The 13,679-nt window shown below is 32.8% G+C and overlaps 2 protein-coding genes across 2 annotated transcripts; both read right to left on the bottom strand.

The window, feature by feature from the left end:
- Positions 1-4,255: 4,255 nt before the first annotated feature.
- LOC145323668 (uncharacterized) lies at positions 4,256-6,387 on the bottom strand. Its single transcript, XM_080166110.1, has 3 exons — positions 5,589-6,387; positions 5,240-5,406; positions 4,256-4,777 (listed from the first exon to the last, which is right to left on the bottom strand). Exons 1-3 carry the CDS (start codon positions 6,129-6,131, stop codon positions 4,594-4,596), a joined length of 894 nt encoding a protein of 297 aa, XP_080022236.1. The 5' UTR covers positions 6,132-6,387; the 3' UTR covers positions 4,256-4,593.
- Positions 6,388-6,523: 136 nt separating this feature from the next.
- On the bottom strand, positions 6,524-12,461 carry LOC145323667 (uncharacterized). Its single transcript, XM_080166109.1, has 4 exons — positions 10,577-12,461; positions 10,241-10,369; positions 9,844-10,037; positions 6,524-9,584 (listed from the first exon to the last, which is right to left on the bottom strand). The coding sequence occupies exons 1-4, from the start codon at positions 11,052-11,054 to the stop codon at positions 9,285-9,287; spliced, it is 1,101 nt and encodes a 366-aa protein (XP_080022235.1). The 5' UTR covers positions 11,055-12,461; the 3' UTR covers positions 6,524-9,284.
- Between the last annotated feature and the right edge of the window lie 1,218 nt (positions 12,462-13,679).

Genomic DNA, 13,679 nt, shown 5'->3' with positions numbered 1-13,679 from the left:
AATCAGTTACCGGTAATCTAAGTTTCTGACAAAGCAAAGATGATAAAGTATAGAATAGAATCCAGGTAGAAGATTCTGCCTGGCTAGCCTGAATTAAAATTGGAACATTTGAAAGACCAAATTGGGTATAAGGCTGTTAGTAAATCACATGATTTAAGTAATTATTCTGAAAAAATATTTAAAATAAATTCCTTTTGCAATAATTTACTAAAAGCCTTGTAGCCGAGTGTCCAGCTTTCTTTACCCTATTCACAATGGATTAAAATCGAATTTTATGTGCAAAGCCTTAAAAAATTTAATTAAGTAAGCAACTTACTTTTAAAAAATGTACCATAATTATTGGTCTCAGCATTTATATGATAGGTTTTGCTCCTAAGCTGTTTTCAAACAGCTTATTTGATTATACATACTAGCAACTACATCCATTCATGAACTTGAGGTAGGGGAGGGGGGGGGGGAGGGGTTGTACCCATTTAGCTGACCCTTAAAGATTATAAACGTGGTCAATCATACTTATCAAAACAAGGTGTACAATAACAAGTAACTTTTCATGTTTGTCTAAAATGACCAAGCATCTAATGCTGGGATCACCTTCACATGAGGTGTTTTATAGTGGTGGTATTCTTAGTACGACACCAATATTTTAAAGGGTTAAAGAGTACCTACTATCCACAGTGAATGATAGCAATTTATTCAAGGACTAATCTTACAAAATATGATATAAAACCCAATTTAAAGGCTTTAAACAAATATTTAACAGTATCTATTAGATTTTGATACAAATAAATTTTTTAAAATTTTGTCCAACTAGTCAATGTGATTTGTACTTTAGCATTACTGTCTTTATTGCGCAAGTCAAAGATTCCTTCAAATTTCCCAGAAATAATTAGGGTTTTCACTTCTATTCCTCCTTATTCTATGTGACAAAGATAAGGTTATAATTTTGTGTCTAGGCGACGTAATTTAATATTGTTTTTTCTTTTATGAGCATTGTAAATCTTTCAAAATTTTTATTGTACCAAAAATGCTATTTTGAAATGCCTAGAACTTTTTTGTTTTTGAAGCTGAAGGCTTTAAATTTGGGGTAGTGGGTCTACTTGTGGCAATCTTTCAGCAGTTAAAGCGTGGTAGTTCTTGCAGGCGCCCTTAACAGGGCAAATTTACCCTTGATTCTGAACTTGTGCCCACTTATTCTGAATTCAGCCCATCTGAAGGTAAGTTAGACTTTCTGGAGATATTGTTAGATTCATAAGTAAGACACAAGAAAATACTAGAGCTCTCTATCCCAGCTGGCTTAGCTGTAATACTCCAGCATAGTGAAATGTGGCGATCTTTGAATATAATAAATTGTTATAATATCACAAAGAAGATCATTGATATTGGATTATTAAATCAATTACAGACAAACTTGTGTAGTCAAGAACTATATGGTTTCTAAATAAAGCAGGGACTACGCAAAAGATTGACAAGTATTGTTCATTAAATATACAACCATACTCTGAAAGTCTTTTCTTTGAAAAGTGGTGGAATAGCAATAAAATTTAGCAAGGCAACTATGCTCAATATCTCCCTAGGCCCAGTGCCTATTTTCATCCTCTAGCTGCTTTGATTCCTCCCTTTTATTTTTCAATGAGCCAATCTATCTTTAATTTTGTTTCTGAATCATATTTTTGATTTTTATTTTAAGATCAGTGTCAACTTTGTCTTGTTTAATTTAATGTCTGTAAAACAATTTTCAGTGTAGTAATCTATTAATCCATTAAAGGTTTAAAGTTTTAGCACGAGGGGTGTTCCATACCACCCCCCAAACAAATATTCCTCCCTCAATTTTTCTAAAACAAAAATGCATATAAAAATCTTAATAAAAACCGTAGACTTATTACATGACCAATAGTCCAAAAAGTACGGTTTTCCATGTTTAATATCGGAAATTGTCTCGGATTTTTCCCTCTTGTTTTCTCGCAATCTGATTTGAACTGAAACCCAAACTCCATTGCAGGTTCTGGTATACACCCACACAGTCTGCCGACACACACACCACATACACACCCACACACATGTGAGCAACAAGTGGTTTACATGTACATATTGTTCGGAATAAATCCTTATAATAAAGTAACATGATCTCAGTGTATCTGTACTGTAGGATCTCGTTAACCGCTGAACCGATATGGTTCTGCTTTACAGTGTAGCTTCTTACAGGTCCTTTTACTTTTTTTCAACTTAAAAATAGGGGTTTACCTAGAGGCGTCGTCTACTCCTCTATCTCTACTTTTCAATTTTTTTCTAATAAATTTGTTCTGAGTGGGTAATTTTTTCTAGGGGCGATTTCTCTTGGGAATGTGGTGGTACATTCCCCCCCCCCCCCCCCAATAGTTATAAACCTTCCTAGGACTTATGAAAAGATACCATGTAAAGGTGAACCACATTGGTTCAGCGGTTAATTACGATATCAATCGGTACAAACTAATAAACAGAGAGACATCCTGTTACTGTTTTTATAAAGATTGAGATATAAGCAATAAAAAAATTTATATTAGAAATCTAATCAAATTATGGCAGTATTTTAACAAAATATCCTTAAAATATATATAGTACTAGCGGCTATGCACCTATATGCCTCTAGGGGCACTTAAGATGCGAGGGGAGGCCCCCTGTTTGACTTTAGTTTTAAAATAAAAAAATAGGGAGAAATTATTTTTTCTAGGGGAAATAAGTTTGGCTATTTATTTTATTATTTTTCCAGTATAACTTTGAAACTGATAAATATCCGCTTAAATATCATTAAATTTTACCAGTTTTGTTTTTAACCTTATAATTCTTTATGTTGACATCCTCGGGAAACTGTCTATAATACGATGCGATTTTCTTGTATTTTACATTAGGGTAGATTTAGTTAGATTAAATTGGGCACAAAGAAGTCCCGCAGGGTTTAATCAGAAAATAAAACATTACCCTCTTCCCCCGTTAAATTTTTATCTATTCGCTAAACCAAACAAAATATAAGCATAAAAATACGTTTTTATTTAAGTTTGTTTATGTAAATACTAATTGCATCGCTTTTAGCATCTCAGGGAGACGAGAAAGTCAGAAAAAAAGTGTAAGAACAACTGAATACATTTATAAAGCTTCTCTGAAAAGTGTAACCTAGACAGACCAGGAATTTCCGAGAACTTTAGCTACAAACAAAAACCTTACTTATTCATAAAATAGGATACAACTATTTCTTACTGTAAATACCTAAACATTAACAATATAAAACAACCCATAAAAAATTATAACTGAAATTGTAAGAATAAAATTTTGATATTCTCGCAAATGCTCCGAAATCCTACATCGTCGGAGAATTATATTAAACTGAGAGAAAAGGTTGTGGAATAGAAATTCTCTGGTAAGAGAAAGATACGGCACCACTACGTTCTTACAAGGAAATATGGGTAGTTAAGTAACAGGATGTCTCAGTCAATTCCGAGAGATTTCGCTAGATGCTGTACAGATATGGCTATCCTTATTCGTCCCTTCAAAAAAACCGTCCCTACAATAAAACACACTATTTTGTAACTTCATGTTATTCCATTAAAAACGTCTTATTTCGTTTCCTTATGCTACAATTAATATTTTTTATCGATCGATATTCCATAAATCACTAAAGAATCCATCGAAAAGTAAGCTAAAAGAGTTAGAATATTGGGAAAAATCGAAGAATTCGAGAAGTATTTAGGAACCAATCGAAATGAAACGAAGAAATTCGTGAGAGTGTTCGGATATAAATAAAACAATTCGAAATCGAAAGATTAATAAATTCGATGGTAGGTAGCTATTATAAAAATCTTTTTTCTTTAAAAAAGAAACATTTTAAATAATCTGAAAAAATACTGAAAGAAATAACTAATATGAAATTTAAAAAATCTTGTTTTTATTAAAGAATTTAAATGAAAAACATAAAATAATACAAAAAGTGTATAATAACTTAGTTAGGCAGAGTCACGATGAAAGTCTGAGAGGACTCAATGGCTAAGAGTTCCTCGCCGTTGGCTCTAACCTCCGGAACTTCTTGAGGGAGAGGGTAACCTTCGTTGTTGAGAGGGCATCCTTGGGGGTCTAGATAGCCCGAAGCTAACAAAATTTGGAAAATAAGGGCGCGGTTCAGAGAGGCTGAATGGGCGGAGGACCAAGAAGGTGTCGTCCGTGAAGTGATGGAATTGGAGGCCTGGTCTGTGAGGGCTGCTAAGGACCTGGGGACTGCTGTGCTCGAGGATTTTAGCATAATTTTTGAAAATATTTCAATTAGCGTTGTATCGTCAATAGCTCGATAATGTTGAGCTGTAGCTATGGAGCGCCATCGGCCTAAGACTCGGATATGATCATCGCTCATACCTAATCTAAAGGCAGATGACACTCCTAAGCTTTTAGCAGATTTAGATGTAATTTTATGCTTAAGTCCTAGATTACTATAAATTAAATTTACATCCTTCATTAAGGTGGAAGCTGAAATGGCGTAACGTCCATCTGCAACTAGGATTCTAAAAAATAATTACTAATAAAAAATTGTGAAAATAAAAAAGGTAAAAGAATTGTGTGAATTTATTATGCTTAAAAAACTCGCCTAGAAGATTTCGAAGTGGTGCCATTTCCTGTACGTGGCAATAGGTAGCTGGTATCCAAACAGGATGAATCTGATGAATATAACCGGAGCCTATTATAATACAGGACTAGCAGTGAATAAAGACAGTACTCTGATCCGTTGAAGATCACATAACTGGTGGAACCCTCAAATCTAGAAAAAAATAATGTTTATGTCTTCGAGTAAAAAGATTTAAACAAATGATGTTCTAGATGAGATACAAAAGTTGAAAAAATTTATTAGACTTTGTGGAATTTAAGCAGAATAAAATTGTAATTTGGAAAAAGTTTCCATGGTAAAAACTTTAACAATTTCTAAGGTATATAAGATGGTAATTAAACGATAGCTAGAAAAATTGTTTTGTAACCGTAATTTAAATTTCAACTAAGAAATTAAAAAATTAATAAGGTAGAAAAGATTTTGTTTTACGACAACTAGAAAAATGTTTTGTAACCGGAATTTAATTTCCAACTAAGAAATTAAAACTAATAAGGTAGAAAGAAATTTTGTATAAAATTTGAAATTAAAATTCTTGAATTAAAATCTAAATTATCTGGGAAAGGTATAAAAAATTTTTAAAGAAAAAATTTCTTGTCAATATTAAAAAATAATTACCTAGGATCAGTTTTAGAAGATCTGAAGGTTATGGACATCGCGGGAGTGTCTCCTAGTGTGGTAACCGCTAGATCACAAGCCTTCAATCGCAGCAGGTCAGAAATGCGAGCACACAAGCTGTATTGTAAGTGTTGAGCCACGATCGCTCGGAGGGTTACAATTGGAATCTTAAGAAAATAAGATTTCTATTAGAAAACAGTATTAGTGTGAGATGAAAGAATAAAAAAGTGTAGAACTCCATATATTGAAATTAATTTGGTCCGAAAACTTCTAATAGCTAAATGGTAAAAAATTTAAGCAAAAATTTTATTCGAAGAAAGGATTTATGAACCGTATGAAAGCTGATTACCTGATCTGGATCCTTTAAAAAAGGTGTCACGTGTCTATCAATAGCCATGGTCAGATATTTGATGGGCAGTTTAGGCGCTTTCTTGGTTAAAGGCTGTTCTGCTGAGGCTCTTCTCGTGATACCTTGGTACATTCTCTCTATTTGGGGGGTCCAGGGGGATTTCATATCCAATGCGCTGGCGAGGAAGTCTATGGCGCCTGCCAAACCGACTACGGCGGATTTTTTGGCTGCGGAGTCCTCTAAAAATTCTATGTAAGCGGCTAAATCCTTCTTTGAGAAATTTAACAGAGTTTTATTTCTGTTTTCGCAAAAAATTTCAAAACGGCGTAACGTACGGTTGTGAAGTAATTGCGTGGACTTAGTTCTTGAGGACGCAGTCAGTTTTATGTGACGTTTCCTTCTTTCCGTAAGGTTGTATTTCTCTAAAACTGAAGGAAAATAGAGAGGGCCTCTCTTCTCTAGAGGTCTATTGTCTTTAAGGGTTTGTAAAGAGGCATTAAACTTATGATAATTAACAGTGGAATGTTTGAAAGATGTTCTCATTTTAAGATGCTGAAAAAAATTTTGTACAGTTCATTAAAAAATATATTAATTAAAATTGAGGTAAAGGAATTGCATATTCTTTACCGGTGTGAATCAATAAGCCGAGAGTTTTAAACGTCTTATGGCCATTGAAAAAATTATTTGGTGTAGAAGCAATATAATAAGGATCCCAAAGAAGAAAATTTTTGACAAAAGAATTAAAATAAGATCCTTTAACAATACAATTCCAAAAGGGGTACGTCGGCCACAAGGGCAAAACTACTACTGCTGTTATATCATCATACAATTTTAATTTATTAAAAACACGAGAAGGGAGAGAAATTGGGGGGTGGATGTAGTAACATTCTGAGCTAGTCAGGGAAACTGTAAAAAAGTCAATTTAGTTGTGGAAAAGGGGAAATAAATTTCTCTACTTTGCAATTTTTAGATGTTGCGAAACAGTCAATTGAAAATTTGATAGAAAAATAACTTTGAAGAAATTGAAAATCATCTAAACTAATTCCAAATTCATTAGAAGATTTAAAAAGTTTAGAGCCTAAATCTGCTAAAGTGATGAGTGAGCTGTCTCGGGGCATCCATTTAGGTAAAATACGAATTGCGTATTGGAATTCTAAAAGTTTTAATTGGATTAACAATTTTTGAATAACTAAATTACGGCTTCCAATACGCAAAAAAGAGTAAAGACACATACTATCAGTTATCCAAATAACCAATTGTCCTTTGAGGGTAGCAAAATAATTACTGTAATGTTCAAAAGCTTTAATAATGCTTAAAAGTTCTCTATGGCCTGAAGATAATTCAGCCTCTTGTGGAGTAAATAAGTAGTCAGAAATAATTTTACAATCTCCAGCTTTGAAGGAAAAGGCTGAATGGTCGGAAGCGTCCGACACGAAAACATTACAATGTTTGTTTAAATCATTAGGATCAATGTTGTCAATTAAAAAAGAAATTTGATGGGGGGACATAACTTCTATTGTTTTGGATTCAGTACGAATGGGTTGTCCGTTTAAAGAAACAAAATGTTCTTTACAGAGGGACAATTCTTGAAACATGTCTGTATTGACAAACAAAGATCCTTTCCAACCGTACTGTGAGGTGTAAACACCTAGAGCATGGTTAGAATTTCTAGCTATAACACGAATAAAATCTCCATGACTAAAATATGCATGACATAATTTGCCTAAAAAAGAGGCTAAAATTGTAACATCTACAGGATCATTGGAGTCAAAAGCAAGTAAAATTTTATCAAGAAGAAATAAAACTTTTTGAATTTTTATGATGGGGAGGGAAATTATCATTTTACTACTATCGAGAATAAAACCTAAATATTGTATGCGACGGACAGGTTCTAGTTGACATTTAGAAAGTTGGAAATGCCAACCTGCACATAGTAAGACTGATAATACAAAGTGTGTACTAAGAAGACATTTAAAATAATTTAGTTCTACAGTCAAACCGTCATCAATATAGACACTAATGTCTATATTGTGACGGTGACAAAAATGTTTGACTGGACGGATCAAAGCATCAACTAAATATACGGCTGAGGCAACCCCGAAGGGAAGCCTCAGGTATTTGTAAAAAGAATAGGAATTGTCAACATTCTTGTAACAAAAACCAAAAAGTTCAGTAACAGCAGGATCTAGATGTACTTGATGGTACATGCCCCGCAAGTCCCAAGATGTAAAAAATACATCCTGAGAAATGCGAGGCAGTACTGTCTTAATGTCGTTTAAAGAGACGTTCTCAGGCTGGAGGAGTAGATTGATATGGCGTGATAAATCGATGCACAATCTAAAAGCAGGAAAATTCTTCGAAAAATTTGAAAAGAGAATAATATTAAAAAATTTTGAAAAAACTTAATGAAAAAAAAAATATTTTAAGAGGTAGTGTAAAAGAATGAAAAAGAAAAAGAATTTTTTTATAAAAAAGGATATAAAAAAAATGAGGGGAATCAAAAAGGAAATGAAATTATAAAGAAAAAGGAAATTTGAAAATATAATTTATGTGTCGAAGAATTTCCCTGAGTTTAGTTGTGTTAGTTAAACTACATGTTCTACTAGCTACCGTAAGAGGCGAACAACAATAAGGCTGATGATCGATTTGAGCAATAATACCTTTGTCTAACAAGGATTGAATTTCTTGACGAACAAATTCGGGATTGCGAACAGCGCTATTGTTGTTCTTCTCGAAATACGGTAACACAGGAGATGTAAAAACTTAAAAAATTAAAAAAGATAGATTATGGAGAATAATTGTAAAAGAAAAAATTTGTTTAACAAAAGTAATATAAATAAGTATAAAAAGAATTATTCTCGATAATCTACCTGGTTGATATCCAAAGGTAAGAGTTTGTAAAACAAAAGGTGGTGCATTAAGAATATTTTTGTAAAAATTAATTGCTGTAAGCGAATGAATAGAATAAGCTGGAGAATAACTAGATAAGAAATCTGTTTGAATGTCATATAAACGTTTATAATGATCATAATCTTCTGTAAAACAAAAATTTGTTAAAGAAGAAATATGGAAATTAGGAATATCTGAGGTAGGTATTGGTAAATTTAAATCTTGGATAGTGTAAAGAGGAGTAGATTTATGACTTAGAGTTGGCGGAAGGACAGTCGTCGACTTTATGTCCTTCGCCGTTACAACCGTGGCAGCGAAGAGTTCCTTGACCTCGTCCTCTGGATCCTCTGCCCCGAGGGTTTGAGCCTCCATTCTGGTTAAACCGGCCGTTAGAGAAGCCGCCACGTGCTCCTCGGCTATAGTCTCCTCGAAAGTCAGGTAACGAGTCCGAAATGCGCTGCTGCTGTGAGGTGAGGTAGCGCCTGTTACCTGCTAGAGCTACACAGTTGGCGTGGCCGATATTTTTTGAAAAGGCCAGTTCGATGTATCCTATGGAGCTTTCAGCTACCTAGATAAAACGAAAATCTTGATAATTTTATAATAAAAGATACTGATAACTGTTGTATTAAAAGAAAGTTGTCGTAGAAATATTCTTTAAAAATGAAAATTGAAAAATAATGAAACTCCAATTGGAGACGAAAGAATAATTATTTCACGTACTATATTATAAAAATCTTTCCGTGGGTGCATGAGCTAATAAAACTGGTGCTAATCTATACTTGCACATTCTTAGATAAAATTTAAATACTAATAGTTTTTATGTAGAAAGAAACGGTTTCTATCTGCCGGATTCAAATAAATTAAGAAAATTAAATGACATAGTTTTGATTTATGTAAGACGAAAAAAGAAAAGAAATCTGAAGGTCTTGCCTTTATTGCTTGGTAACAGGCTTGCAACGACTGCTGCAAGTCGTATAATAGATTCTTGGGGGCCTTCAACGCCACAAGGCGCTTCGCAGCGTCCTCGACATAATTCTTAGAACGGCAGGTGTCTCTTAGGACACATTTTAAAAATGTGAGGGAGACGTCGTTCTTTTCATCCAAAGACTGAATAGAAAAAACTATGTGAGATTCCCAGAAAAGAATTTTAAATGTAAAAAAGATAACGTGGATAAAATAACAAAAAACTAATATTCCAAAACAGAAATCCGAAAATGTTGAATAGAGAAAAAATTTATAATGAAATTTAGAAAAAATGCCCTTAACCCAATGTAACTACCCTTTTTTGTTGAAAATGGACTAATTAACCCCTACATATATTAAAAAATATATGATTGATCAAAAAAATTTTAAAGTTTTTTCTTACGTTGAGATGTTTGAATAGGCGTTCCCACTCGGCGTGTATGTCCGCAGAAGTCATTCCTATCCATGCAGGTGGGTCTGACAGGATTTCTGCTGCTCGCCGGAGGCGACGTCGAGCTTTTCGGCCACCTACTAGCTGGCTGCTACTGTCTGAATCAGAAGAGTGCTGCTTGCTCTTCTTCTTTTTCTTCTTCTTTCCTAAAGAAAGAATATATGAAGAAATATTAATCCAAAGAATAATGTCAAATATTCAGTCAGTGCTTATAAAATAAGGTGTTAAGAAATATATTTTTAAAAAAAATAACTGTATTTAAAATAAATTTCTGTGATAATATCATAAAGATTTAGGAGTTCATGAAAATAAATGTATGAAAGAAAGGATTTTGTCTAGTTAAAAATACCTTTTCTTTTCCTCTTAGGTTCATCTGATTCCGTAGAACTCGAAGATGAGGAGAATGAACTAGATGAAGAGGAACTACTTGGGTATCGTTTCTTCTTTTTCGACTTCTTGCGTTTTGGGGAAAATTCATCTAAAGAAACATAAAAATTTTATTGAAATGAAATAAAGTAGAAAAAAGGCTTATAACTGTAAAAAAGAGAAAAATAAAGAGGGGAAAAAAATTAAAGTTTCTAAAATTTTATGGGGGTAAAAAATTGCCAAGAAGAAGAAAAAATTTTTTGAACTCAAAATCCAAATTATTGAATCAAAATCATGATTTACTAAGTATTAAGTTTACCTGAAGACACTGAAGCATGTCTAGCAGGCATCTTGACTCTTTCAGATTCAATATGGGGAGCTGCAGACACCGATGGTCGCGCTAAAGCTGCAGACTCTTGAAGTCGCGCTGTCATTTTTGGCGGCTGATTTATTTGCGGCACAAAACCTATCCCCGGCAAATATGAACCGGCTGGAGGGAGGTTATTTAACCCTAACGGATCTTTAGGATCCTGAGGAATAATAGTTTGCGCAGCCAATGAAGGACCTGGAGCTACAACCGTAGAGGGAGCTGAGGTATTTATTGGAACCGAATAGGTTCTAGATAAATTTGTGGTAGAAACCACTGTAGAAGGTGCGGGGGGGGGGGGATTATCCTCATCTGAGGAATTGTGCGAATGTCCTGTAGGAACAGGCATTTTAATTCTGAAGATGAAAAACAAAAAAGTGAAAAGAATTGAAAAACAATATAAAATAAAAACATTCATGAAAAAAATCATGCAAAATCAAAAAATACATGCTGTAATTTTAACAATGTTATTTTAAAAAGAAAATCTAAATAGGAAGAAATTGAAATTAATTTAAGAAAATTTGCGTCTGAAAATTATGAAAAAATAAGAAATTTTGTATAAGAAAAGAAAAAGAAAATTTAGTAAAGTATTCAATCATCAAGAATTGACAAGGTGGTGCGAAATTTGGCTTCCAATTCTTTGACAGATCGGCCAAACTCATCATAAACAGATTTGGTGGTTAAAAAACAATCTTCAAAATCATGATTAATTTGCTCCAATTTACTACGAAGAAGGAACACACGATTAATCATTTCTCTGACTATTAAATGTCTATCTGTGGCACTGTGATATGTGACATAATAAAGAAGACAAAAAGTTAATCTCTCCTTAAATTCACGGAGATAACAAAAATGAAATGTCCTGACATTCCTTAGTTTATAATACTCAAAGAGTGTCATGATCACTAAGAATTTAAAAAACGATGATCTGAAAGAAAATGTAGATACATGAATAGTTTAATATGTCAAATTAGAATGAATAATATTGATGTAAAAAATACAAAAAATTAGAAGTAAAAAACTTTCCAATAATAATATGAAACAAAGGGTTAGGGAGGGTGGGTGAAAACGTATTTAAAAAGCGATGTAAAGAGAGAGTACTAACTCTATCGGTGAAATGAAAACGAATGAGAATATAAAAAACGTTTTGATTTAAAGTAAGTTTTAGGAGATTTCAACTCGTGTGTCGGCAGGTTATAGAAACGTGTGAAGCGCAATTTTTCGAGAATGCTCCGTGATTCATTGCAATCGATCAATAAAATAATATCAAATTCCATCTTAATTCAACAAAAAATGGCCATTTTGTAACTTCATGTTATTCCATTAAAAACGTCTTATTTCGTTTCCTTATGCTACAATTAATATTTTTTATCGATCGATATTCCATAAATCACTAAAGAATCCATCGAAAAGTAAGCTAAAAGAGTTAGAATATTGGGAAAAATCGAAGAATTCGAGAAGTATTTAGGAACCAATCTCCATTTACTATTGAAATTCTCCCGAATAATCCCAAATGCAAATAAAAATCCCCAACTGAAAATAGTAAATGATGTAATACGTTGAAATAGTATATATAATTCACTAAAAAAAACTAAAACTTACTGTTGAAAACGTATTTAAAAAGCGATGTAAAGAGAGAGTACTAACTCTATCGGTGAAATGAAAACGAATGAGAATATAAAAAACGTTTTGATTTAAAGTAAGTTTTAGGAGATTTCAACTCGTGTGTCGGCAGGTTATAGAAACGTGTGAAGCGCAATTTTTCGAGAATGCTCCGTGATTCATTGCAATCGATCAATAAAATAATATCAAATTCCATCTTAATTCAACAAAAAATGGCCAACACTTTGTTTCTTTTGAAAGCAAAGCTTTTCAACAAACTGTAGTCCTACCCGTAACGAATTGCCCTTATAAGCTTTGTCTCGTAAATATTGAACTAGAATTTGTGCTTCCTGTAACAGTTCAAAACTATTATTGATTCCTATGACTAGAAGGTAATTATCGAAACCAGCTTATACCAACAGTCTTGATACAAAAGTATGTACAAATCTTATATTATTGTGCGCTTAGTATGTTCGTTCAGACATTCTTCCTAGTGTCAATATTCCTTTATCCTAACGTCAGATTTTAAAGCTTCGCTTTAACTATTGTTTGCAGGGATAAGGGATGGGAAACGTAAGAAAATATTATTCCAGGCCTATTTTCCAACTAGGCCTAAAAAACTAGTTTCGGGATGACGCAGTAGTTAGATTTGAAAACTATGAACAATGATGAAATAGGTATTATATGAATGCAAAGAAAAAAAGTATAGAATAGAATTCAGGTAGTTGATTTCACCAATCATAAAATATAATAAAAACTTTCCAAAGAACCAATATGTTAGTGGCTTTAAGTAGAATCCCGTTATTACTTCGCCAACCCCCCCCCCCCCCATTTAAAAAAAAAGTTTTTTTTGAGATGGTTAAATCTGATTTATTTTCAAACATTTTAAGGAGGGATCTACTTCACCCCAAAATTTGTATTTAGAAATGAACACCGCTTTAGCCCCCCAGCTTTAATAAATAAATTAAGTAGATTTGAATAAGTACATGGGTAACATTCTATCAACAAATTGTTCCATAGCATACATATAAATTAAGAATTTTTAAAAAAATTAATTTTACGTTAAATATTAACAGAAAAGTTCAATTAAGTGTGCATTAATTTTTACCAAAATTAATGAAAATTTTTTTTAACAAAACACAGTACACTTTTATTTACATATTGAACTAGTTTTGTATTTGTAATCATTTAGGTGGGTTATCAATTCCACATGAAATGTAACATTTAAATTGAGTTTTTCACATTGTTCTAAAGTATAAAATGTTGAATCCTACTCAGTCTTCAAAAAACGATCTCTCAATTTATGTTTTGCTATATGGACATTTATTAATGTGTAGGTTTAATAATAAGTTGATGTGATTGAACGTCATATATATTGTTGTCCTTCTGATAGCAGAAACTTTCCATTGTTGTCTTTCTAATAGCAGAAATTTATGTTTGCTTGAATTAATTT

Source organism: Acartia tonsa, chromosome 7 (genome assembly GCF_053477335.1).
Source record: "Acartia tonsa isolate MP-2025a chromosome 7, ASM5347733v1, whole genome shotgun sequence".
NCBI lineage: Eukaryota > Metazoa > Arthropoda > Copepoda > Calanoida > Acartiidae > Acartia > Acartia tonsa.
The sequence above is the reverse complement of the archived record's forward strand: the minus strand, read 5'-3'. Positions and strand labels throughout refer to the sequence as shown.